The sequence below is a fragment of the Lolium rigidum genome, chromosome 7, assembly GCF_022539505.1.
Source record: "Lolium rigidum isolate FL_2022 chromosome 7, APGP_CSIRO_Lrig_0.1, whole genome shotgun sequence".
NCBI classification, from domain to species: Eukaryota; Viridiplantae; Streptophyta; class Magnoliopsida; order Poales; family Poaceae; genus Lolium; species Lolium rigidum.
Window position 1 is genome coordinate 201,523,511 of NC_061514.1, and position 25,956 is coordinate 201,549,466.

General features: G+C 44.4%; 2 protein-coding genes across 2 annotated transcripts; both read right to left on the minus strand.

Annotated features, from left to right (window-relative positions):
• Nucleotides 1-11,461: 11,461 nt before the first annotated feature.
• LOC124674369 lies at nucleotides 11,462-16,718 on the minus strand. Its single transcript, XM_047210411.1, has 6 exons — nucleotides 16,290-16,718; nucleotides 15,387-15,546; nucleotides 14,835-15,011; nucleotides 14,674-14,757; nucleotides 12,288-12,369; nucleotides 11,462-12,184 (listed from the first exon to the last, which is right to left on the minus strand). The coding sequence occupies exons 1-6, from the start codon at nucleotides 16,658-16,660 to the stop codon at nucleotides 11,745-11,747; spliced, it is 1,314 nt and encodes a 437-aa protein (XP_047066367.1). The 5' UTR covers nucleotides 16,661-16,718; the 3' UTR covers nucleotides 11,462-11,744.
• A 1,148-nt stretch (nucleotides 16,719-17,866) lies between these two features.
• Nucleotides 17,867-21,224, minus strand: LOC124675845 (ylmG homolog protein 1-1, chloroplastic-like). Its single transcript, XM_047211918.1, has 2 exons — nucleotides 20,599-21,224; nucleotides 17,867-18,232 (listed from the first exon to the last, which is right to left on the minus strand). The coding sequence occupies exon 1, from the start codon at nucleotides 21,119-21,121 to the stop codon at nucleotides 20,600-20,602; it is 522 nt and encodes a 173-aa protein (XP_047067874.1). The 5' UTR covers nucleotides 21,122-21,224; the 3' UTR covers nucleotides 17,867-18,232; nucleotide 20,599.
• Between the last annotated feature and the right edge of the window lie 4,732 nt (nucleotides 21,225-25,956).

Below are 25,956 nucleotides of genomic sequence, written 5' to 3' on the forward strand. Positions count from 1 at the left end.
TTTGTTTCGCTGATGTGCTGCGTAGAAAAGCTGCTATCCGTGCTCGTCCATGATATACCCAACTTAAAAATGATTTGATCGAGCATATTTGGCATAGATTTCGAAATAGCCATCATAATTAATCATGGTGGGATATTGATATCTGCATGTTCCTATTCCATTTTTGTTGTAACATTAAGGATAAACATGATATCTTACATGCATTTTTATTTCAGGACTGAGCAACGAGTGGTGATTGCTGCAGGTGGTGTTTGCAGGTATGCATTTTCTAATCTAAACGTGTTTTGTTTATTAACTAATTAAAGAGCACCTTAGTTCAGTAAAATGTAATGTATATATGCTTATTTACGTGGTTTTTGTTTCCTTTTTCCATACAGTCTTGAAGTATATTGATGTAAATGGATGGTCGCTTCTTTCTACAAAGTTTCAACTATGCTTTGTGACTTTCTGTACGTGCTCTAGATCAAAACTAATGGCTTGTTTGCCTAAGATCATATTTGGTACTATGTTTGGTTGATGACTTCTGATAGACTCATGTAGTGTTTAAGTGTCGGTGTGATGGTGCTATGTTCCACCAGTTTGTTGCTTATCGTTTGTCTAGATCAAAATTAACAGCTTGTTTGCCGAAGATCTTATTTGTTATGTAATGTTTAAATGTGGTCTGAATATTAATCTGTTTGTCTCATCACATCCTGTTGAAATGAACATATATATCTATGGTGTTTGAAATGGCCACAAAGTTGCAGTTTACATTGGATCCTAGTGTATACACATGCCAGACTATAGCCAATCTAATAGCCAACCTCATATACAAGTGAGCGTTTATAAAGACTTTAGGTGACGTGGTACTTGTGTAGAGCTAGCAGTCGACTCTTCTATTAGCCATGCTCTTAGAAATAAGCAAGAAGTTCAAAAGAAATGACTTGAAGAACAAGATGTGGAAACCTGGAGGCATACACGTGCACACATAGACTACCATTGGTGCGGCACAAGCACACCCACATACTTTGAATGCCTCCATTAAACTCTCTGGAACTATATAAGGAGAAACCAAGACCCTTCGTAGGACCAACCAATTCTAGATCCACAGAAACGCAAACTGCCATTGCCATCATCATCATCTAGTGGCCAAGATTTATCTAGGTCACTCTATACTTTTTTCAAACACCAAAAATCCTTGTCAATTTCACCATTTGACATCGCCGAGTTATTTCCAACATACTCCCTCCGTTATGAAATAATCTACATTCTAGTCTTAAAATTTATTCTAAAATACTCTATATTCTAGCTTTTAGTTAACAACAACACTAAAAACAAAGTGATTTTGCTCTTTTTATTGGGCGTTGTTCTTTCCAATGTTGCTTGGATTTGTTGTTTACATATCTAAGTAGTACAAATAAATGCAATACTAGTTTATCTCATTTTTCTCTACAATATAGACTAAATCAGAATGGAGGGAGTATAATAGAAACCAAGCAAAAATAGGGTTGTTAGTTGTTTCCCATGCAAGGGGTTTGAACCTCAGTTAGTCGAGACCCTTGTAGCACCTAGTGATGTGGTAATATTTTTTCACTTGAGATAGGGTCTCCCTCCTATACGGTCTGGTAGTTGTTGCCGTGGTGACTTCTTCATGGAGATTGTGGAGAGCCCCGGCTTACTCCTTCGTGGAGATTGTGAAGTAGTTGTGTAGCTTGTCATCTCTGGAGTGGAGGAAGAAGCTAGCCAAAGTGATTGAGCCCTAGCTTCGTGGAAGACAATCAAGGAGAATAAGGTGAGTCTTCAGTGGTGCTCGAGGAACTTAGTGTTTACCTGCACCTCTCGAAATCTTATTTGCTTTCTTGATAGGAAGTGAACATCAAATAAATTTCCCTTCCCCCGTGTCCCGATTATCTCTATAATCGAGTTTATTCACTTATATTTTATCTTGTGATATCCTTTGTGCTTGAAGTTATTTATCTTATTGTAGGGATCATCTTCTTTGGCTAAAGTTTTTGGCGCACTTCGCTAAGCGTAGCATATTTAGGATTTATGTTTGAAAAACTAACCTAGTAGTTTAATTCCACACTTATTGAGGCCCAAACTCCGCAGCTTATCAGGGTCATTTATATCCATCTCACTCACCGACTATGAAGCACCAGCTCAGACGAAGGCCGGAATTGTGACAATGTCCCTCTGAGAAACACCAAACCCGACTAACAAGACAAGAAGAAGGTGTGGTCAAGAAGAGGCTCACCGAGTTCCACGTCATGTGTACCCGGTTGAAGCGAGTAGCCAATACGTGGTTACCCTGCATGTATGGCTGTGATCGGTCCTCTACCACCTTAGGCAAGGTAGCTCTTTATTTTTAAACACTCAAAATTTGTATTTTAAAGTTCTAAAAAAATCTGAAACAACATTCTGGAGGTAGCTAATAATGTATGCTACAATGGTGTAAAATTTCATTTCTATTCTAGCTAGGCTACATGAAATTAACAAATTCTGACAAGTTTTATAGTCTTAAAATGTGCACTATTCGCTATAAATTTGTCAAAATTTGTTATTATTATGTAGCCTAGAATGTGAAGTAGTTTGTATTGAGATTTTACACTGGTATATATCATTAGCTATATGTAGAATTTTGATTCGGATTTTTTGAAACTTTGAAACATAAATTCTAAGTGTTTTCAAATGAAGGGTTACATCTAGCTCGGCCTCCGTTTGGAGTTTGCACCCTTAGGCAACCTTTATTTTACTAGTACTTGATTTTGTTGTTGTTTTCTGGACCTATGTACTTGTTTAGGTTGGCAGAAGCCCTTCGTATACTTGTTTGGATCGTATCATCTTAATGCGAGATTTAAGTTAACAAAGCTTCAACCACACGTCGATGGAGCTAGAAGCACAAGAAAGGAGTTTTCGTCCAAGCATACTGATCTTAAGGTGAATAATTAGTGATCTTGTATGGTCTTCTCAATTGCATTGCATGGGAAGAACCATATGTTTGCATGCACTATTTATGGGATAATAAAAAGGAATACTCATTTTTCTTGTTTACCATACGCATGCTTGATTGTGTCATGCACACTATGTGACATTTTTTTAATCGTGGCATTTTGATGTGTTTTCTTATTAGGAGCACGGGTGCACGCCGAGAGTGGACCACCAGATACTTTCTCACCCACTGGCCACATTTATTTTCTTTGTTTCTTTATATATGTCGTACATCCTTATGTTCCACAATTCCAATAATGGGTGAGTATATATTTAAATGTGATAATGCGTGAGTATAAAAAAGGGTTGAAATGACTTGGTGACAATGAAGAAAGTCCAGTTCCCTCAATGATTAGGCAAGTGAGAGCAACTTTGTGTTCTCAGATAGGCATCAAGGCCGAGGGTAGAAACGAACATGGTGGGGTTGGCTCACTTGGCTGGCAGGAGATGAAAGGCATATGTATGCACCCCATCACCATGTATACATAAATAGACAAACAGCTCTTCCATTTTTAGAGCACACGATTCCTTAATAATCCCAATAATGAAGTAAAAAACTTATAGATTCTCCCACTAATCGAGAGAAGAGTAAAATGATCAACCCCGTTTAAGATTGGTCATACACAAATACTGGATACTCATTATCGAACAATGTTGAGTTGCCCACATCCCCTCCCTGCACGCACGACCCCTCCCTGCGCCGCCACCTCCCTCCCCACCCGACCCCTCCCTGCACCGCCACCCCTCCACCCTCCACCACCGTTTCCTCCCTCCCTCTAACATCCCAGGATTTCAAACAAGTGCGGGGTAGAATTAAGAAAGGGATATGCATTGCATCATAAAATATGGGGAAATTTCGCGCTTATTTGCATATTACATCATAGAGGGGTCAAGTTTCTCTCTCGACACTATCTATGGTTTAGGGTTTCGAGAGTGTTATAAACTTTGACATGACCTCTTTGCATTTAGAGTGCATATAAGTTAAGTATCACTTGTGTGATTCAAACATGAGATAAGAATTAAGTTTGAGTTTAAATTCAAACTTAAACAATTCAAATGTAATTCAAATCATAAAGCAATAATATTGGATAATTCACTTAACAATATATAATGAATAGAAATAAACAATATAAAGCTCAATTGAGAAAAACCTTGAGCTTTATTGATTAACACACAAATTACAATGTCATTTACAATATTCTTATGAATATTACAATACAACAAATAATAGAAAAGGGAATAAATATAAAAAGGAAAATTACATCATTCTATGACTAGAGCCCTAACTACTAAAATTGATCTTGATCTTGAACAAGCTTTGGATGAATTGATCTTGTTCCAAACCTGAAATCAAAGAAACACAAATTAACCACATTGAACCAAGTGGCAAAGCCACTTGGCAGATTAGAGAAAATAGGAATTCAGGGGGATAAGCTTGCACAGCCGAGCTGTTCCACCTCACAGGGAACAAGTTCCAACCCAGTGAAGCACACAACTCACAGGGATACTTGCATGTCCACCACCACACAACAACTCTGGCTAGTCACCAAACTAGAGAGCCTTGTTGTCGACCAGGGAGCAGAACACAAGGGAGTATAAAGGCTTTTCAGCCTCAAACCCTAGCTGCTCACCGACACAAGCATCAGGAGGTAAGAACAACAAGCAAGAACACTACCACAGCCAAAACCATCCAGCATCTATTCCACAAGAACAGATAGCTGTTGATCAAGGATGAAGTAAAGAGCTCACAGTAGATCACCAACCAGAGGAGGAGAAGGACAAGTACAACATCAATCCCACACAAACAGAAGCAAAACCTCTACAACAACAAATTTCTAGGAGCTGGAGTGAGGTATACCAAAAATTCATGAGCAAGCAATGGTTTTGCTCATAATACCAATCATGTGCATAATCCACACAAGCCATAGGGTAAGGCTACCCTGTTTGTATCATCACTTGGCAACTAGCCATATGGCGTAAGCAAAATAGGGAGAGGCTAGTAGAAATTCATCCAAGGGAACACTTGTTAAGTCAAAATAAACATCATTGAGTTAACCAAAGCAATCCAGCAAGGATTTGATCCCTAACTAACCAACCAGACTCACCTAGCACCCTATAGCTAGCTAAACCACCAGATTGTAGACATTTATATGTCTATTTCCATTTCAACATCAATTATACTGGAATCATATGAATGACTACCAGTAATATTGCACAAAAGCATACAAAAGAGGTAGGAGCAACCATATCTAACAAGCAAAACATGCTAGGATCACAACAGCTACCAAGCAACATCCACAAGCCAACCAAAAAGAATTATCATTACTCCTGAGAGTTGAATCACAAGTGGAGGTGCCAACAAGTGTTGGTTTCCATCCAAAACTTGCACAAATTCATATGAAATCATCACTGCATCAAGCAGTTCATTCCATTTTGTCAGAAATAGGAAGCAAAGCTTCACTGACAATCACAAGCAACCACATAAGTCTACACAGATGCTACCAGGAGCATCAGACAGACCACAAAGCCACAACCATGCTTGTACAAGCAACAACAACCACCAACACTTGGTGAGAAGCATCAGAGATAAGCAGAGCATCATATAAATGAAATATACATGAATACAGTAAGCATCTGGTGATCACATGATCATCCAAGGTCACCAGCATAAGCAGTAGCAACTGCAAGCAACAACAGATAATAATACAACACATAATTCACCTTTTATAATTGTATCCAGAAGCACATCAAAGAATTGATGTACCACTGAATCAAGCAACACAAGAATGGCACAGCAACACCCAACCTACATCACTGGCACTTGCATAAGCAAGAATTGCCCAAGGCAATTAGCCAGAGACCAACATTATAGATAAATAGGAAGGAATTGAGGCACAACAACAGCTGGAGAAGCATGGCAAGGCCATGAGCATCACGCAGCAGCAAGAGCATGAGCATCACGCAGCAGCAAGAGCATGAGCATAAGCATTACAGTAGGAGCAAGAACACATACATGAACATGAGCATAGCAAGAGCAGCAGCTCAGATGGAGCAGCATGAGCAACATCATAGCAGTAACAGTAGCTAGGATAGAATAGCACACACAACAGCAGTAGCAAAGCACGGCTAGCAGCACCAGCAGCTCTAGCCATGGCATAGATAGCCAGAAGCACAAGCACAGCAGCAGGAGCACTACTGCTGGTGTACTGGCAAGTCCAGTACATCAGGGCGATGTATGCCAGGGCATCCAGAGGAGGAAGACGAAGAAGATCAGGGAAGAGAGAAGGGGAGGAGCACATACCAGGCGAACCAGGCAGCAGACTCGGCCATGGCGGCCACGACGGCACGCGCCAGACCACGGCGGCGCCTAGCCAGGCCAGGACATGCCACGGCAAGAGCCGCAGCGCCCAACACGGCTTGACACGCCCCAGGACAGCACGAGGGCAAGCCTGGAGTACCACCAGTGTGCAGCGACGACGGCGGACCGTAACCCTAGGCTCCACGGGAGGGTCGTGGACGAACAGAAGAAGGCGAATCCGCCAGATCGACGCGGATGAGTCGACGCGCCGCCGCGAGACGCGTCGAACGCACCCCACGACGAGGGCAGCGACGGCCGGAGCTGGCCGGAATCAGCCGGCGACGGCGGAGGCGACACAAAGGCGCGGGAGAACTAGGGTTAGGGTTTGAGCCTGCAGGAGAGAGGAGGGGAGCGAGTGAGGCCGAATGGGCTGGACCCGGCAAGCTGGTCCAGCCTAACCCATTGGGTTCGCCTGACAGGTGGGCCCAAGGGCAAAATGGTCCTTTCACATTTATTTTAAAAACATAAACTTTGCCATAATTTAATAAATCATAAATAACTCTAAAAAATAAAATAAAATATGAAAACCACTTAGAATTTTATTCTCTATCATAATAAAATACTACTTAGCATTTTTGGAACAAAGTAAAAAATTAATAATTATTCACCAAAGAAAAATGCATTAACAAAAGCAATTAAATATTGATCTCATGTTTTTAATAATTAAATAAGTCAAAATACTTGGACTCAACTTTGTCTTGGAAAAACCTCAAGACAATTTTTTTACTCTTAAGGAAAAAAATTAAATTGTTCTTATCTTAAAAACTCTGAGAATTAAATTAAAACACCAGCTGGGGGGAAACAACTTTAAAACACCAAAAGCATGCATCATTTGAATCTTTAACCATTGCCCTTATCGGACAATGACGCTATCTTTCAGAAACCGAGGACAAGGGTCAGTCCACACCATCCAACTGCAATACCTTGCAGTCTTCAGGCAAGTTCATCGCTTGTTCATGTCATCTGAGTATTTTTACCAAATTACTTGCAAAGTACTATACTTATCACTCTTGCATCAAAAACAAAAGATTAGTTTCATAACTATGAATATGACTAAGTGGTTGGCAATGGAACCATGGTATGAGTCCGGTGGAGGTTCCATTGCAAAGGGTTTATAATCACATAGGATTAACAACATATGTCGTTCAGTGGTTCTTGCGCCGTAATCATCGTGTTTACCATAGGGTATGGAGTGGGAAAGAATAGTCAGCTGTTCTTTTCCCTCTCGCATATCAACGGGTACAGCCTTAGGTGGCCAACTAGGATATGCTAGGCAGGGAGGAAGCCCCGGAGGACAAAGCTCATTGCTTCTACTACGAGTTGTACATATGCTGGTTGTAACGGGCTGGCCCAGGGATTGATCGTATGAGTCAATCGAGGCCAGTGGATTACAAAAGGGTGGGTATGCGAGGTCGCGGGAAGGCACAGTGATTGGCTATGACTTATACCTAGCCTCACACCAAGGAAGTGTGAACAAGAACTAGACTCGGTTGGTAACAAGGTTAAGTTCTCTTATGGGTAAAGTAACACACCTCTGCAGAGTGTATTAAAATTGTGACCTGACACTCCCTGTTCCGGGAATTGGAACTGCGAACGCGGCTGGAAAGGAACTCCATGAAGTTCTATCAACCGGTGAAGGCTGGCGGACATAGCTCTTTAGAATAAAAGCAACCTTTTGAAGAAATGTTTATCAAAACCTGCATGGCCTTGGACTTTCTGGTTCATGGTCGTAGCTAGTGCATAAAACACCTCTTTCCTATAATGAACTTGTTGAGTACGCTCGTACTCATACCTCTTTAAACCCCATGCTTAGATTGCCAGAACAACGGTGAAGGGAACCCCGAGGAGGCAAACTACACGGATGACATCTACTACGAGGAGCCAGACCTCTCTGGAGGCGTAGAAGGGGTGGACTACCTGATCGAGTTTGGCACCAACAAAGCGGAGGAGGAGGCATAAACTAATAGGGTTCTATAGTAGTAGTCGGGAAGCACCAAACATTATAGAATAAAGCTGCTCGAGTAACCATGGTACTTAGTCTAGTCCTACCCATAATACGTAGGTTTAGAGAAGTTCGACTGGAACTTCCGAGTTATCCTCTGCGGACTCAAGAGGAGCTCACTTGTAATGTATACTTATGGCTTGTAATAATAATAAGTGAGTAAGTTTGGACCAACTATGTTTCTGTTGTACCACTCTGAGGGATGTGATATTTGCGGATTGGTACTTCACACATGTTATATCCACGACCAGCATACTACAACATGCAGTGGTATGCAGGGTCACTACACTCCCCCTCTCCTCCCTCCCCACCGGATCTTCGCCCCGGGTCGTCTCGCGCGACGCGGCTCCGGGCGACGACCCAAACCCTAGAAAAGGAAGTTGATCTTCCTCTTCCCGGCCGCTGCCGCTGTTGGGGCCGGCGGCCGAGCCCGGCTGCCAAAGGTAGGGGCGGTGGTGGCGCGCCCATGGACTCCCCTTCGCGCAGAGGCGGGATATTTCAGGGGCGGCGATGGTGGACGACGGGTATGGTGGTGGTGGCCTTCGGCTACATCACCTGGATCATGGCGGGCGACGCGGTGGTGTGGCGGAACTCGGCGGGGCGGAAGGGCGGCAGCGGGTCCGGGCGGCGGTGGCAAGGTACATAGTCGCGAGGCGGCGGCAATGAGGCTCGGCCAGTCTATCCTCGCGGGCAGCAGCCAGCCGTCTCCGCATCATGCGCGTGCGTAGCCGCTACCCCGACGGCTGCCGGCCTCCACCGGCCGGGTTGGAGGAGGAAGATGGACCGTGGTTCCTAGTCATGGCGGCGGTGTTGGGGCCGTCCATTCCGGCTTTCATGGTGGCGATCCTAGGGTTCTTCTTTCGCGAAGATGAAGACGTTCCGGATGCTGATCTTTCTTCATCTAGCCGGAGTGATGAGTTGCGAAAGGCTCCGATAGCATCTGGAACAGTTCATCTTTTTCCTGGAGTTCACGGGTTCGGGTGGTATTCGGTCGCGCGCACCCATGCTTTTATTTCGACCGTTTGGTTCCGGAGGGAGTGGCGTGAAGTTCTGTTCTGTGTTGACATCAAGAGACTTTTGGTCCATGGTGAAGTCAGAAGCAAAGAATATCATGAATGCGGGATTGGGTGATTAGCTAAATATGGTTCATGTTTTCGCGATGTTGAGGAACTTGCTTGGTGTTCCGAGATTCGCAGCAGTGGTATGAAAGTAGGGGCGGCAGCACGAGTGAAGTTCAGAGTACTACCTTTCAGGATGAAAACCCAAGGTCTGGCCTTAACTGATTGTGTCTGGCAATGATCTTGTTGGAGTCATTGTTTTGAGAGCGGGGACTATCTTCAGGGTGAAAACCTAAGTTCTTTGATTGGGCGACGACAACGCTGGTGCACTGTTCACTTCTTGGAGGCGTCGCTTTTGGAGAGTCTGTATTTGAGGTGTTGTCTTGGTGGTGGATGTATTGCTTTTGCTAGACCTGAGATACTCTAACGGGACTTTTATTTCTTACTTTTCTCTTCACCTTTTTGGATGTGTGCATTCGTACTGCCATTAGGGTGTTGCGTTGTTGCAGAAGCTGAGTGTAATTGATATCTTTTAATATTAATATATTCCCTTTATTGAAAACAAAAATTGTACCTTAATATTTAGTTGCATGCTTGTATACAGAATCCGGCTAGCTCATACTAATCATTCATCTCATATAACCCATTATCGTGATTTTGTGCTAAAACCTTCGTTTCGAAACAAGTGACTCAACTTTGTTTAGATACGGAGCTGGGTCACTCACTCATTTCGGAACGGAGGGAGTATAACCTACGTGTCACTGTTTGAGAATTGAGAGAAACATCAAGAACCACTTTTCAGCTTGGTAAAGTTAGCATCTTGGAGACATTACATCACGAAAAATGCAGATGGCGGTGCCTAACCTGATAACTTTTTGTTGGAGTCTTTTTTGGAGTAGTTCATGATTAATTCCGGTCGCCAAACTGCTACAGCAAATGCACGTTCTGGAAAAGAAATCTCATCATTTATTATTTAGAGACTGGGATTTGTGGTGTGAAATTCCTAGAAATTCCCAATCCGAGCAGTGTGGTTTGTTTATCCGTCAGACGAAATCACTATTTATAAATTGCATATACATCGTTATTGTAGATCACAAGGTGACTATGAATACGATTCTGTTCAATGTCGATACGTGTTTGTTCAGTGACGACGAGTTGATCTGTCTTCATGGATTTGGTCGAGGCCAGATGCTTTTGAACGTGCAGTTGGCTTGGCTAGCTCGGGATATCAGCCGCTCGAATACTACTCCGTATATCAGTATATCCCCGGGGATTACATCTTCTAGAAAAATATTTCACCATATCATTACCGCGCTCATACAGCACAGTTCCATGGCCCACAACACCACCATCTTCGATCGCCACCTTCGGTTCAAATTTAGACAGTTGAGAAACAAGGAATGTAAGATTGATGCTGCTAAATTTGCCGCACGTGCACTAGAAACTTTGAAAACCGCCAAGATTGAACAGGAAAAGGTGGATCTCCTACGATTTGTAAGGTCTTACAAATATTACCTACAAATTGTTGGAAGCACAATGTTCGAGAATATTCTTTGAGATTCCTAAGATTGATGCTGCTATCTTCCACAATGTTCGACAATATCGTTGTAAGATCTTCCACGAGAAACTACGATTTTCGACAATATTCTTCTCGTTGGAAGCACAATGTTACAATGGAAGTATTATTGCACCGACTTTGACGTTCCTATGAGTTTTATTTCATGTCACATCGCGTGAAAGTACACGAATATACCTACAATATGGTATTATGCGCCAGCTTTTACCATTTGATATACATTTTTATTTCAGGTCATATCACCCTAGAGAACGCAAGTAATGCATGCATTTTTATCTCCGATAATATATTTAGCTTTTAGGTCCCGTTCTACTATGGTGAATCGTCCACCAATGAAGAATTTTAAATTTTTTTACTCGTTCTTAGTACTAGATACAGAGCAAGCTAAATTGCACTTGCCAAAGCCCAAATGCTTCGGACAGTTTCTTCTATAGACAGTGTCCACTTCAATTCAGTATCGAAGGAGGGTTAACATGAAGTAAAACTAATGGAACGTACAATAGCTGAAAAATGCGCATTCAAAGCGGTTTATTAGCAGGAGTATTTCAGCAAACCTCATAGATCTTCGAATAAATCATCCAGAGATTCCCTCATTAATCTGTGATGCTAACACACAAACGCCATATTGCATACAAAACACCATCCAAAATTAGGCACCCTGATTATCTACCTCCTGTAGCACGGCATGGATTTCGTTCCTCCCCATCTCGACTGCGGCTCTCTGGAGACCAACGGGCCCTGATGGCCATGAAGCCTTCTCTTGTAGATGCTCCTAGGTGTTCATCACTTTTTTGCATGTCTTCTTGCAGCTCCAAGTAAGAGGGCCTTCCCTACGATGCCTGTGTTGAGCACGCAGACTGCAGCCACCGCCCCACCAACCACCACCCATTTCCAGTCAAAACCATGTTGGACTGCCCTGGAGTTGCTATCCTCATTGCTGGATCTTTCTGCGGTGGAGGGCCCTTGATCAAAGGGGTCATCAGAACCAGCAATGCACGTCTTGGTGGTCACCCTGGCCATGATGGCGCTGCGTGACAGGATGTTTTCTGATTTTCTCATTAGCTGATATGCTCTAAACCCAGACTGCAGCTTTTTGACAGCACCCCACATGCCGTGACGAACACCGACCTTGGCGACATCCTTGGGTATGCCCATGTCCTCGTAGTGAACCAAAGTTACTTCACATGCCATGGGTTGCTGGCCATCTTGTTTGGGCGACTGAACTGCAGTTTTGAATACAGAAAACGAACCAAATGTCAAAATGGTCCAAACATTTACATCCCTGCTTGATTTAAGTTGAATACTAGTAGCAAGAATAAGAATTACCAGGTCTAATACGCCAACTCGAGAAGTACAATTCCACACGTCTGGGTTTTTCCTTCTTGGGCAAAGATGGATAAGGAACTCCCTGTAAATGGAAGTTGCTGAGGGTTCTCAAGTCACAATCGAAGCATATACTTCTACATAAAACACAATTAAAAAAATTCTACATATTATATGCATCAATACTGAAATACATCTAAATCTTAGGCTGGTTAGGCAACCATGCCAAGCAAGGCAGCAACTATTCTCTGTACTGAGATCAAGGAATCGATTAAACAGCAAGCCATGTGCGAGTATTATGTCGCCATGTGGGTTTGTTTTTGGCTCACATCAGTTGCTCAGATCAACTACTCCCAGAAAGAAGAGCATTCTTTCGAAGCATGCCACACACCATTGCCAGGCAAATCAAATGTCAAATATAAGCAGATCTTTTTTCATTACTAAAGATCTGAAACATAACGTTAAAAAAAAGAGGAGCAATAGTAATGGTCTATCTCCTCCTAGACATAGAATACTAATAAGCCAGTAATCTCAGGATAAATTGTATTATGCACACAGTTCAGTTCCAAAAGTACTGACATCGTTATAACAACTTCAACAGAAGTCAGGCAAGCACCTATCATATCATAAAATAGCTTACGACGAAAAAAACAAATATTGAAAATAACATCACATGATGGGTACTGTGTCTGCTGCGGGAAAATCAAGAAATTAAAAGCATCACAATGTCGATTGTTGGGAAAAGGAACAGCTGCATCTAGGTCAATGACAAAGGTGCTGAAGCTGAACTGCTCATGTAAACTTTCTCTAAGGTAAAAGAGCTAAAAAGTGCAGAGAGAATATGCAGGCATGTAATAAAATGGGAAAGAGGGTAGTAATCAATATTAATAGTATAGCTAATGAGGAACTAGTAGGAACAAATATGTACTACGGAAAAACGGGGAAACGGCCAAAAACCATTTGATCTATGCTAGTTGTTAGTAAGATACATTGATAGAAGTATATATACAACGTATAGTGAAAATTAGTTAGCGAATGTATATGTCACATTAATGGAATTATACATCCTTGGGCCAGAAAACATTTTAAGACGGTCCATTTGAAGACTAATGGATAAATCTGGACCGTCGATTGTTTGAGTAATTATTGGTAAAAAATTGCCCAACTATTCAGCTGGTCGCTATTCTTCCATAACATGAGTTGGTGAAGTGAAAATTAGTTAGCGAATGTATATGTCACATTAATGGAATTATACATCCTTGGGCCAGAAAACATTTTAAGACGGTCCATTTGAAGACTAATGGATAAATCTGGACCGTCGATTGTTTGAGTAATTATTGGTAAAAAATTGCCCAACTATTCAGCTGGTCGCTATTCTTCCATAACATGAGTTGGTGAAGTGAAAATTAGTTAGCGAATGTATATGTCACACTAATGGAATTATACATCCCTGGGCCAGAAAACATTTTAAGACGGTCCATTTGAAGACTAATGGATAAATCTGGACCGTCGATTGTTTGAGTAATTATTGGTAAAAAATTGCCCAACTATTCAGCTGGTCGCTATTCTTCCATAACATGAGTTGGTGCTTAGTTAAGACAAGGCAACAAGCCAACAATAGATACACAGTGGAGAAATAATTAGGGAGAGCATGCATGTCATGGTGTGCATATGTGACAGGATTAATATGTATTGTGTTGCATTTTCCTTTTGTTTTCATGGCATGCGTATGTGTTGTCTTGTTAGGAATAATTGATCGGGCTGCTTTTATAGCCGATGACACCATCCATGGCCATTAGTTGTCAGTTTAGTTGCCTATATTTTATTATCTTTTAACCCTGCAGACACTTAAGAAAAGGTTTCTTTTTCTCCATCAGATAATATTTTCTCGCTACATGATATATTTTGTCTGTTCAATGAAATGATCTTCATTGCTGGCAAAATTTGTAGCAAATGTTCTGACATTACGGCATAACCATGTTACAAGATTTTCTGTTCAAATGGTAAAATAAAAGTTGGCATGTCAACTCATTTTGTCAAGTTACAAATTGTAACCATGCCACAAGATTTGTTTATGACCCGAACAAGAATGCTGCTCGATCATTCTCATGTTACATTATTTGCAACACCCTTTCTTCACATATAGTCAATTGGTAGAAGTATACAACAATACATTTTTATAGTACTATCAATTGGTACTTCCCAAATTTGTTGTTTCTTCTTATGCTAAAAATCCAAACATTAAAACCACTAAAACCGATTTAAGAGTTGTGGGTGGCAGAGGTGAGCTGTATTTTATTAGACCCTTGGGAGCAAAATGAATGTACGGTTCAGAATGGTTTGAGAGCATCCTACAGTTTGTCATCTATAAGAAGTGTTCAAGATATACCTTTGTAACACAATAGTAAGCCTTCCCAGATTCCCAAATACGCCGTCCGAAAATGTATTCACGGTCACTGCAAAAGAAAGGGAACTGGAAAGCAAACAAAACGTTGGAATTGTGAAACACAATATACAATAATGAAATAAAGGAAGCACAACTGGTCAAACCTTTTTTATCCAGTGAATAATTGTGGTTCCATTCTGGGGGAACTCATCCAAAGTTTTGAAGCACACAAGCATGGGATCCCACTTTAGACGAAAATCATCATCCCAGAAGAAATCTCTAACCAGTTCAGGTGTAGCATCCTCAAAAATAGTCTGGCTGCAATGCATTATAGGTCCCACCTACATAAAAAAGTAGGAATAACTTAGAGAGCAGCACATAAAAACATAAATGACAAGATGTTGACAGTTTAACCATGATATATATTTTCTGCAAGTTCATACAGTTTTCGATGAAGTAATTTCAGAAAGAAGGTAGAAATCTGACCAAAAAAAAAACACAGCAAATGGACTGAGGTATACAAGTCAATGACATGATCCTGTTCCCGGGACATTTATTTGATGTATCTAAATTCATAATTTGCAATGAGAAGTTTATACTATTAATCTAAAAAGACTAAAACTACCTCTTATAATGAATGCCCCCCTCATTTTTTTATACTGTACTATACTGTTAGCATCTGTTTCCTTTTCTGAAATCCCAGTGATAAAACAAACCTCGGGCTCATGACGCCAGGCCTTGTACGTCATGTTGGAAGTAGTACGCTCCATCAAATGCTGCCACCCTGTATGGCCACTCTCCTTATCATCCAAAAGTTGCACGAGGTGATCTAGGTCCTTCTCAGTGATACTATCATGCTTTCCCTCAAATATTGACCTTGTAAGAAAAAGAAATGTACTTAGTGGAAGAGATCACTGAAAATGTATATTAAAATGGATTCAAAACGATGGACCTCTGTGGTGCATTCATATCATAAAAGCATGATTTGTCTATGTTTGGATACCTCTGCTGTGACATATATAAACTAAATATACAAACTAACGAAACTCATTGTGATCATAACAGTAAGCCAAAAGACAAGGTTAAGTCAAAATTGATTATGTACAGTGATTATAGTTAGTACTTGTGCTTATATCCATAACAGTAAGCCCAAACACAAGGGATCAACTGACAATGGTAACAGCAATTACTTCTTCATGATAAAAATGCAGTCAAGGAAAGCTATATGTTACAAATCCTTGCACTGTGCAATCTAAACTCAGAAGGCAAGTTTTCACACAACCGATTTAGCCGAAGGACAGTGAACACTACAATTTTCGAACATCACCTGTCCAATTGTAAATACAAGCACTCTCCCTAACTAATCTTACCTTATTTACGAGTGAGCTCTAGAATCGATTCAGTTAATTAATTAATAGTTGAATTCCACAACGAAAAGAAAACTATCAAGCTCCTAATTAACCCAGCATTGGTAGAATCGCAATCATCCTATCTAAATTCCGTAGCAGTGGAGTAAAAGTAGAGACGAGCATAAACAATTCCAACCAGCGCAATTTGACAGCTCAAACGCAGCGCATTTCCGCCGCCCCCAAACAGGCCTAGACAGATTTGACTCTCACCTGCCGTCGGCATACGCGGCAGCGTCCCCGCAGGCTTGGTCCGTGTCGTGATCCTGGCGCTGTCGCTTGCCGTGGCGGCGGAAGGCGGAGGAGAGCAGCCTTGGCGCGACGGAGAAGGCGGAGAGCGCGGTGCAGGCGAGCCAGAGGCGGCGCGCGCCGAGGCCCGGCGGCACGTAGAGGAGGCGCAGGCGGCTTCGGAAGCCGAGGAAGAGCAGCCCCGTCCAGCGCGGGCGCCACGCCCAGCCGATGAAGAGGCCGATCATGACGGCGGCCCAGATCGGCACGGCGCAGAGCAGCACGTCCACGGCCATCTCCGCCAGGGCCGGCGGGCGCAGCAGCAGGCCCGAGGCCTCCTCGTACCACCCCGCCATTGCTAGGGCCTCGGCACCTTCGTCCCTCTCCCCTTTCGCCCTTTTGATTTGATGATCTCTTTTTTTTCTTTTCTTTTCGGCCAGGGGGAAAATGGAGGCGAGGAAGGGAGAGGGGAACGAGTTGTTTTTGGAGGTGGGTGTCGGTGAGGCTGACCTGCGGGCCACCGTGAGCAGGCCTACCTGTCGGTGACAGCTGGAGCGAGCGGTTTGTGAGGCGGGCCCAGGGGTCAGTGGGGGTGGAGAGGGGTGGGTATATGCTCCGGACAATGCGGTCGCGAGCTGAACGGTGCCGCGGACTGGCATCATGTTTATCCGGAATCAATGTGCAGCGCGCGAGATACGATAAGAAATGGTGGCAGGGGGCCATTGGCTGTGGCCTGTGGGAACATCGTTGAAACCGTAGGAGTACTCCTACTTGCTGAGCAGTGAGCACAGGCACCGGACGCCTATGGTCCTGACACATGTACAAGTGTTCCTTTGAGTTCCATGTCACAAAATTTTGCAATCGACACGTCCGGAAAAAAATCCTATACGACCTAGTTTGGTACGACCCAGCGGTAGACCCAATCTAGCATTTTACACGTAGCAAAAAATATTTCAATCAGGTACCGGAAGAACAAGTGGGCACAAATGTGTGGCATCAGATGTGGTCTACCACCCGGGTCCAACCATATTGGGTCGTATAGGATTTTTTTCTCTACTCCACTACTTTTCTCGATCTACCGTGTTTGATGCTGATTTTTGATCATTTTTTTAATAATTGCTCGTACAAAACGGTATTTTCAACGGAAGACATTAGTGGTGTTTTTCCCTGGCATGCGACCTGGTAAAAAATCACTTCACCTAATTTCCAAGCTAACTGGTCTAAAAAATTGAGAGCTACTCCTAGAATTGTCCACCTTCTAATTGTCATGGGTACTTGCCAGGATTTTCCAACGAATATACAAATATCTGAGAGCCCCGGAACAGCAACGGCTAATAAAATATGCATAGGAAATCGGCGAAGCTGTTCAATAAAGACAGGAAAAGAGCTGTACGGTACCAAATGATCACGAGTCTCAGCTCTCAAGTCTCAACCACAACATGTGACTTCGCAGGTAAACACATATTTCAAGTCAGAAAGGGAGATAAGATCCTCCTTGTGATTCAAGGAAAAGAAAGCACCAAAATCAGATGACAGGCAGATGCATGAGCCTGTGTCTGTGCTAGTTCAGGAACGATTCGGCTGAGATTCAGTTCTCTATATTGCTTTGAACTGACGTGCACATTGTGCTGACATAGCGTAGACGGATTTGGTCCCAGAACACAGCATAATCGCAGCAGTTTGTAGCTAAGCCATGTACTAGTTGTACAATCATTGAGTTCCGTTAATGGAAGAATCTTTATCAAGGGAGCTACACTTGTCTACCAAACATCTCAAAATAACTTAAACTGTGTTCCCTCGCAAATAATATATTGGTTTTGCATCCAACCACCACTTCTTATCTTATCTTGGTAGAGTCCAGCAACGACCAAAAAAAGGACCATGCTCCAATAGTAGAACTAAACATACCAACATTTACCCTTCAATCCCTGCAAAATCATAGTCATAGTAAATATAGATGATAACACGAAATTTATTTGAATAAATAAAAACTACTTCAATGGAACTTGGAAATAGCAAACAAAGGAACCTGAGATTTTTATAACTAGGTAATACATGGGGCAAACAGAATGTATTTTCTCTATCTTTTGTTTAGTACATAAGTTATAAGCAGATACTTGACAAAATACTTCATTCATTCTATTTGGGCATCTAAAAATCGACTTATTAGGACTAATGTTCGAGCTCTTATATGCACGCAAAGATTTAGGGTGCGTTCGGTTCTTGGCCAAAGCTGGCCAGACCAAAATTTTGGCAAGCCCTGTGACCCACGGTTGCTGTTTGGTTTGCTTCCATTTTTTGGCGAGCCCCAGTTCGCATGGCGCGGCACAGTGTATTTTTAGCCAAATCTTGGGCAATCTGCGGGCGGGCGATTCTTTCGCCAATAATTTGGCACACCCGCAAGTTGGTAGGGCGCGCTGGGGCGAGAACCAAACATACCCTTACATCAGCCTGTCAGTGTGGACAACTCGTCTCTATTCCAAATGAACTTTTTTAGTGTTTGACCTATCACCTGTGTCCTATAGGCATACATTACTTGTGCAAATTCATAACAGTAGTGTTTGAACAGGTTCTTTTCCAGGAAATAAGGTCCATGAAAACACACATTCAGGAACCTATGGTACTGCAATTCAACTTGACAGACCCACAAAGGAAGCACAAAAAAACTAAAAACAACCTCGTATAAAATGTTGTTGACTTTCTACAGCTTTAACGACATGACTAAAACAGTTCATTTCTGCAGGAATAACTGATGTTGATATTAGTATAAACAAGAAACTTTGTATATGGAAGTACTATAAAGTCTTAACAATAAATCTGCAGGTATAAACTTCGCGCGCCTGGTGAAGATAATATGACATATATTGGTGATAAATATCCAAAACGTCTGACCACACACAGACACACTACAAAGATTCTAAAACACAATTTCATATAAAGAACTGATGGACTGTTCAGAGAATGATCAAACAAAATGTACCCTCCATTTTCCTGATCACCTATGTAAACAAACCAAATAACAAAATATGGGTTCTTCAAGAAAAATAAATGATGTTGGTGGTGTACTTTTCAAATAGCTGAATTGTTTAGTTCAAATGATATCACAACTGTTGTTGCTCTTGTGAAATTTCAACTGTTGTATTTTCAATCCTAATGTGTTTCTTATGACAAAATCTTCACGCATATGAACTTGCTAACTCCAGAATCCAGCATTGACAAGCTAGGATGAGATACGACAGAAGAAACAATTGCATCTATCTAGTACCAAGATTTACAAGGAAGGGGTGAAAAACTGGTTTAAAAGAAAAGTGCCATGGCAACACACAAACCCCCTTCCTTTAATCCATAACTAGTTGACAAATGCATCATGTACATGGCATACTTAGCCTTTTCGATGAAGTGAGAAACACTTCCAATTAGACTTTAATCTCAATTCAGCTCATGTTTAGCTTCCAATAATCTTAATTAACCTTAGATATTTAGTTCCGTTAGTCTGCAAATCCAACAAATGAACTATACTTTGGAAGTTCGGGGTCATACTAGAATGATGGTGTATCACATTTAAAGAGCTATAATCAGCATTTTAGGCACAGAATGACATGTTTAGCCAAGTAATACAAAGCAGTATTACATAACGAAATATGACTAAGTAGACCACGATACAAACTAAGAAATAAGTGCAAGGTGAATCCAACATTTATTGATCCCATTCCCGTGGACCACAAGTCTGTACGATAATATCATTGCTAATTCCAAACTATAGCCTCTAGTATCCTATTTACTCATGCCAATGCACAGACAGATTAAAAAACTAGACGAGTAGCAATTAAAATTTAAAAAACATTGGTCGTAATATAGGTAAAAACCAATATAGGTAACAACCCAAGAGTAGTCATGCAGTTTTAGTTGTCAACTTTCATAACTCGAACCAATGGGTTTAAAATTCATATTATCGTCCTTTATTTATTTTCACCAAAAGATAAAACCAAAATATTACTTAGTATATATGCTTGATGTTTTTGGTCACCAGTTAACCAATGGATTAAGCTTCACTCAGTAGCACTTCCCCACTGCAAGATCTAACTGCCAACTACAAGATGTAAGTTCATCTGCTGCGACTTGTGGCAAGATTGCAATCGTAATTGTTCACCACATAACATTGTAAGCCAATGATAGTTTCCAATAAGCGCGAAAATTGACGAAAGTAAACAAAAATAATGGCTTATTGTGACTTATTTGTTACAGTCATGAACACGCAGGCAGAACCATCTTAGCGAGAAAGAACAAGACATACCTCACATGCGTGGCTGAGGTCGAAGGATCATGATGAGGATGTCTATAGCCATGAACGCGACGAGCGGGCTGAGATCGAGCTTGCGGCCGAACACCGGCGGCATGACCTCGCGGCAGAGGGCGAGAAAGGGGTCGCAGAGGTCTCGAAGGGCGGAGAAGGGCTGGCGGTCCCATGGGATGTTGGGGAACCAGGAGAAGAGCACCCCGACGAGCAGAACCTCCCGGTAAACCCCCAGCCACCGCACGGCCGCCGACATCGCCGCCGCGATCGGCGGACGCAGCGGCGCGAGGTTGATGCTCCGCAGGCCGACCTCCAGCGCAGAGAGCGGGGCCAGAAGCCCTCCCACGGCCGAAGCCGCCACCTGCGCGGCGGCGCGCGGGGGCGGCGGCGAAGCGCGGATGCTGCGTGGGAGGCGGAGCGGGGGCAGGGCTAGGGTTTTGGCGGGGAGGAGACGGGTGACTGAGCTCGGGATGGGGCGGAAGAGGGCCGGCCTCGTGCACGGCGACGCGAGGAGACCGTTCATCGTATCCGGACGCCGCTGCGGGTTCCGGAAGTTCTAGAAGGATTGGGAGAAGGAGAGGGGAACGAGGGGCAAAGGCAACCGAGGAAGAGAAGGTTTCTCGAGGGGGAAAGGATAGAGGGGTGATGTCGTCGTGATGGTGGGGCCTTGTAAGAGATAATAGGGAGACACCATCCCCTTGCCCTTAAGGGCATCTCCAGCGGCGCGACGCATTTTAGCGTCCGCGCGTGTCCATTTGCATCGATTCTTTTGGTCGAAATCGACCGCGCGTCCGTTTGCGTCGGGGTGGCTCCAGCGGCACGACGCATTTTCTTAGGACAAATCATTTTTTTTAAACATGAAACATAATTTACATATTTAAAACATAAAAAATAAACCTAAACGCCTACTCCTCCTCGTCGTTGTGCTGCTCCTCGTCGCTGTGCTGCACGATGAGCTCCGGTGTGACCCAAGGCCAGTTGCCATCCGGGGGAGCGTACGCCGGGCGCGCCGCCGCCGGTGCTCGAGGTTGAGGAGGCTGCGGCTGTGGCGGCGGTGGAGGCGGTGGAGGCAAGGTAGTCAGAATCCCGATCCTACTACCGGAATCCTACGATTTGACGATCTTACATCACCGTATCGATCCAAATCCCACTATGAATCCCAATCGCGTAGAATCCATGTTGAGTCCCGATCCGAATCATAGAATCCTTTAGAATAATGTAGAATCTCGATCCCTTTTATGGATTTTTCCGATTCTACTAACTCATTATTTTTCCCATCCGCAAAACCATACAAGGATACTACTTAAACATCCCAAGACCTTTTCACTTGCTTTACAACCCTTTATTTACCTACAAAATCTCAAATGATCTATTGCTAGAACATTATTGCTAGAAACTTAATGTATTATAATTTTTTATCTCTATTATAGTATTACACAAACTTTCTGTGTGATAAAAATATCTTCTCTGAGTAAGTATGGTAGGATCCCAGATTCTACGATTCGATACTATGACTCGATTCTGCCTATCGAAAATCGATCCGACTCCGAATCCCGACTCTGACTACCTTGGGTGGAGGCGCCCAGTGTTGTGGTTGTGGCGGCGGTGGAGGCACCCAGTACTGCGGCTGTGGCGGCGGTGGAGGCGCCCGTCTGCTGCGGCTGTGGCGGCGGTGGTGCGAGTGGAGGTGTGGTGTGGGCGAAGGAGCGACGCGGCCGGTGGACTTTTAAGGGCGGCCGCGCGCGGGATACGATGCCATTGAAGGCGGCGCAGAAGCCCAGCCGCCGCCCGCCAGTGCGCGCGCAGTACAGGCAGCCGCGCCATTGATGGCGAAGCCTGCGGCGCAGACGCGGAAGCGCTGACCGCCGAACGGTGCCCTCGGTGCAGACTCGCTGCCAGGCCGGCCCGGTGGAGACGCGAGCGGACACTTTGCGCGTCCGCGCAGCGTCCGCCGAGACGCAAACCTGGCGCATATTTGGGCCCGGTTTGCGTCTCCGCGGACGGCCCGGTCACTTTGCGTCGCGCCACTGGAGGTGGTGCACGACGCATTTCCGGTCACGGCGGACACAAACGGTCGCTCAGCGTCCGTTTGCGTCGCGCCGCTGGAGATGCCCTAAGGGCATCTCCAACGGGGCGAGCTACCGTTTGCGTGACCAAATATGCGTTAGTGCCCTGCACTAGCGGGGCGACGCAAAATGATTATGCCGTCCGTGACGATGTAAACCTGATCTAAATATGTGACAGGTTTGCGTCTCCGCGGACGTTGCGCGGTTGCGCAAAGTGACCGCGTTGGTTGCATCAGGGCTCGGTAGACAGTGACTAGGTAAAGAAAATATTTCTTCATTACTACTGATTGGCCAAAAGGATCATCTTTATAAAGATGGTTAGTCGAGTTAACCTAAAACTACAACGGTCGTATCTACTCGCCATCGCGCGGTGATACGTCGCAAACGTATCTATAATTTTTGATGCTCCATGCTTGTTTTACACCAATTGTTATATGTTTTGTTTATACTTCGTGGCACTTTTCTGCATTTTCCGGAACTAACCTATTGACAAGATTCCACAGTGCCAGTTCTCTGTTTTCTGTTGTTTTGTATTTCAGAAAAGTTGTACAGTAAATATTCTTGAAATTGGACAAAACAAAAGTCAAAGTTTCTATTTTTCCTGGAGCGAAGACGGAGTCCAAAGCAGAGATGGGGGGCACCGAGGTGGCCAAACCACACCTAGGCGCGAGCCCGCGTCTGGCCGCGCCTAGGCATGGTGTGGGGCCCTCGTGCACCCACCGACCTCGCCCTTCCGCCTATAAATGCCTCCCGACGCAAAAACCCTAAATCAATCAGCCTCCGCTCACGAAAATCTCCGTAGCTCTGCCGTCGTCGCAGATAAGTTACGGGGGACAAAAGTCTCTGTTCCGGCACCCTGTCGGGATGGGGAATTTCCCCCGGAGCCATCTCTATCGACTCCACCGCCATCTTCATCTCCATTGCTGACTCCCGTGATGAGGAGTGAGTAGTTCTCCCCCGAGGCTGAGGGCTTTACCGGTAGCTATGTGGACTATCCATCTCTCCATGGTATGATCTTTATGTGATCATGAGCTTTGTAATCTAGTTGAATAAGTAGATATTATTCTTCAACTATTGTGCTACTCAAGTGGTTTTATTATGTGATCTCCGGGGACACCTTGTCCAACGGTGTGAAGGTGACAGTGTGCACACCGTGTTTGCTTCTTAGGAGCATCTCCAACAGAAGCTCCAAAAATCGGCGCGCTAAAAGTCGTTTACAACGCGCTGTAAACCGATACCGCGCGAAAGTCGCCCCGCCGGAAGCGCCATTTTGCCGCGCGTGCTCGGGCGGCAAAACTGCTCCTACGCCGGAAGCGCCATTATGCAGCGCGTTGCTTTGTTTTCGTTCGAAATATGAATCAAACAAAACAAATAAAACACGAAAAATTACGAAATATATTAAAAGTTCGACATTTGAAACTACACTCGGAGCGACATTTGAAACTACACTTCTACAGTCTACTCCTACTCCGAGTCCCAGTCGAAATCCGAGGAGTGCGAGCTCGGAGTCGTCTCCGACACCGGCGTCGAAGTCCACTCGAAGGACGAGGACGAGGAGAGGATGATGGTGGACGGCCCTGCGCCGTTTTTCTTCTCCTCCTCCTTCCTCGCCGCCTTCTCTGCCCTCGCCGCCTTCCTTGCCGCGGACTCCACACGGCGCTTCTCGCGGCTCGCCTTCTTCTTCGCCTTCGCCGCCGCCTTCTCCTCCTCCTTCTGCGCGTAGAATGCTTCGGGGACAGCGACATCTTCCGGAAATTTTCGCGCCCACTCGAGGCGGAAGGCCTCGTCGCACTCGGCGATGAGTAGCCGCTGTTCCAGCTCCCGACGGCGGCGCTGCTGCTCGCGCGTGATAGCCGCCGCCGGCAGCGCCAGCTGCTCCGCCTGCTCCCGCGTGCAGACGTCATGAAAGTTCATGGTCCGGCGGGAGCAGCCGAGGCGCCAGGCGACGGCATCGTACGCCCACGCCGCCTCGTGCGCCGTGTCGAACGTGCCGAGGCGAATCCGCTCCTCGCTGGAACGGATTTCCGCGTCGAAGCGGCCGCTCGGTCGCGCACGAACGCCGTGGTAGCCGGAGGTGGGGCGGCGGTGCGGAGGCATCTTCGCGCGAGGCGGAGCGGTCGACGGTGGATTCGCGCGGAGGCGGAGCGGCGCGGGAAAGAGAGAGGCGGGGAGAGAGACGGACGTGTGGGAGGGATGGCAGTTGGCCGCGTTCGCGCGTGTCAAGTTTATAGCGTGCGCGGCAGCTCACGCGGCAAGTTTCCCGCGCGGGATAGCGCGAAAGCGCGCGGGCGACAAAAAATTTAGCGCGCGCGCTTTTTTCCCGCCTCCGCTGGAGCTGCGCGGCAGCTCCCGCGCGCGGCAAACCGGCGGTTTTTTTGCCGCGCGGGGCTTTTAGAGCGCCTGTTGGAGATGCTCTAAGCTTAATTTATAGAAATACTTATGAATTGTGGTGACTAGTTAGTACATCTTTGTATGCTCAAAGTGACAGTGTGGGGTGTCCATAGAATAGGAATGCGAACTTTAAGGAATGCTTATGCAGCCCTACGCAATGATTTTTTTGTTTATTATCAAACCGAGAGTGGTTTAGAGTAGCATAGTGAAGTGATAATATCTATGTATTCAGTTATGGTATCATTGTTGAGAGTGTCCACTAGTGAAAGTATGATCCCTAGGTCTTGTTTCCAAGCATTGAAACATCGTTTACAACCAGTTCTGCTACATGTTTGTTTGCTGCCATTTTTATTTCAGATTGTAATTACTACTTATAATCATCCATGTTACTTGTATTTCACTATCTCTTCGCCGAACTAGTGCACACATACACCTGACAAGTGTAGTGTGCATGGTGGGGACACAAGAGACTTCTTGTATTGTAATTGCAGGGTTGTTTGAGAGGTATATCTTTGACCTCTACCTCCTAGACTTCGATAAACCTTGGGTGATCCACTTAAGGGAAACTTGCCACTTAAGGGTAACAAACCTCTGTACTTGGAGGACCAACACTGTCTACAAGAATAGAAGAGTGCGTACACATCATGCGGCCTACCACGGCCGGGGTTACTCGCAGTCGCGCTGCCTACTACTGGCCGCCGGAGGTGCCGGTGTAATATCCCAGAACATAGGACCAATGAAGGTTAGATTTAGAAATGGGATGTGCATTTCATCGCAAAACGAGGGAAATTTTCGCGCCTTATTGCATAAACCTAACAGGGATCGAGGTTTCTCTCTCGTTGCTATTAGGGTTAGAGCAATGTGAGTGTTATGAATTTCTACATGACCTCTTTTAAAACTT

Excerpts from the sequence above, each read along its gene's own strand:
- LOC124674369 (XM_047210411.1), bottom strand. The coding sequence starts at position 16,660 with ATGGCGGGGTGGTACGAGGAGGCCTCGGGCCTGCTGCTGCGCCCGCCG. Across the intron at positions 14,758-14,834 it reads TTATTCACTGGATAAAAAAG|TTCCCTTTCTTTTGCAGTGA; the intron begins GTTTGACCAGTT and ends TTTGCTTTCCAG. Across the intron at positions 12,370-14,673 it reads CTTACTATTGTGTTACAAAG|GGAGTTCCTTATCCATCTTT; the intron begins GTATATCTTGAA and ends TTCCATTTACAG.
- LOC124675845 (XM_047211918.1), bottom strand. The coding sequence starts at position 21,121 with ATGAACGGTCTCCTCGCGTCGCCGTGCACGAGGCCGGCCCTCTTCCGC.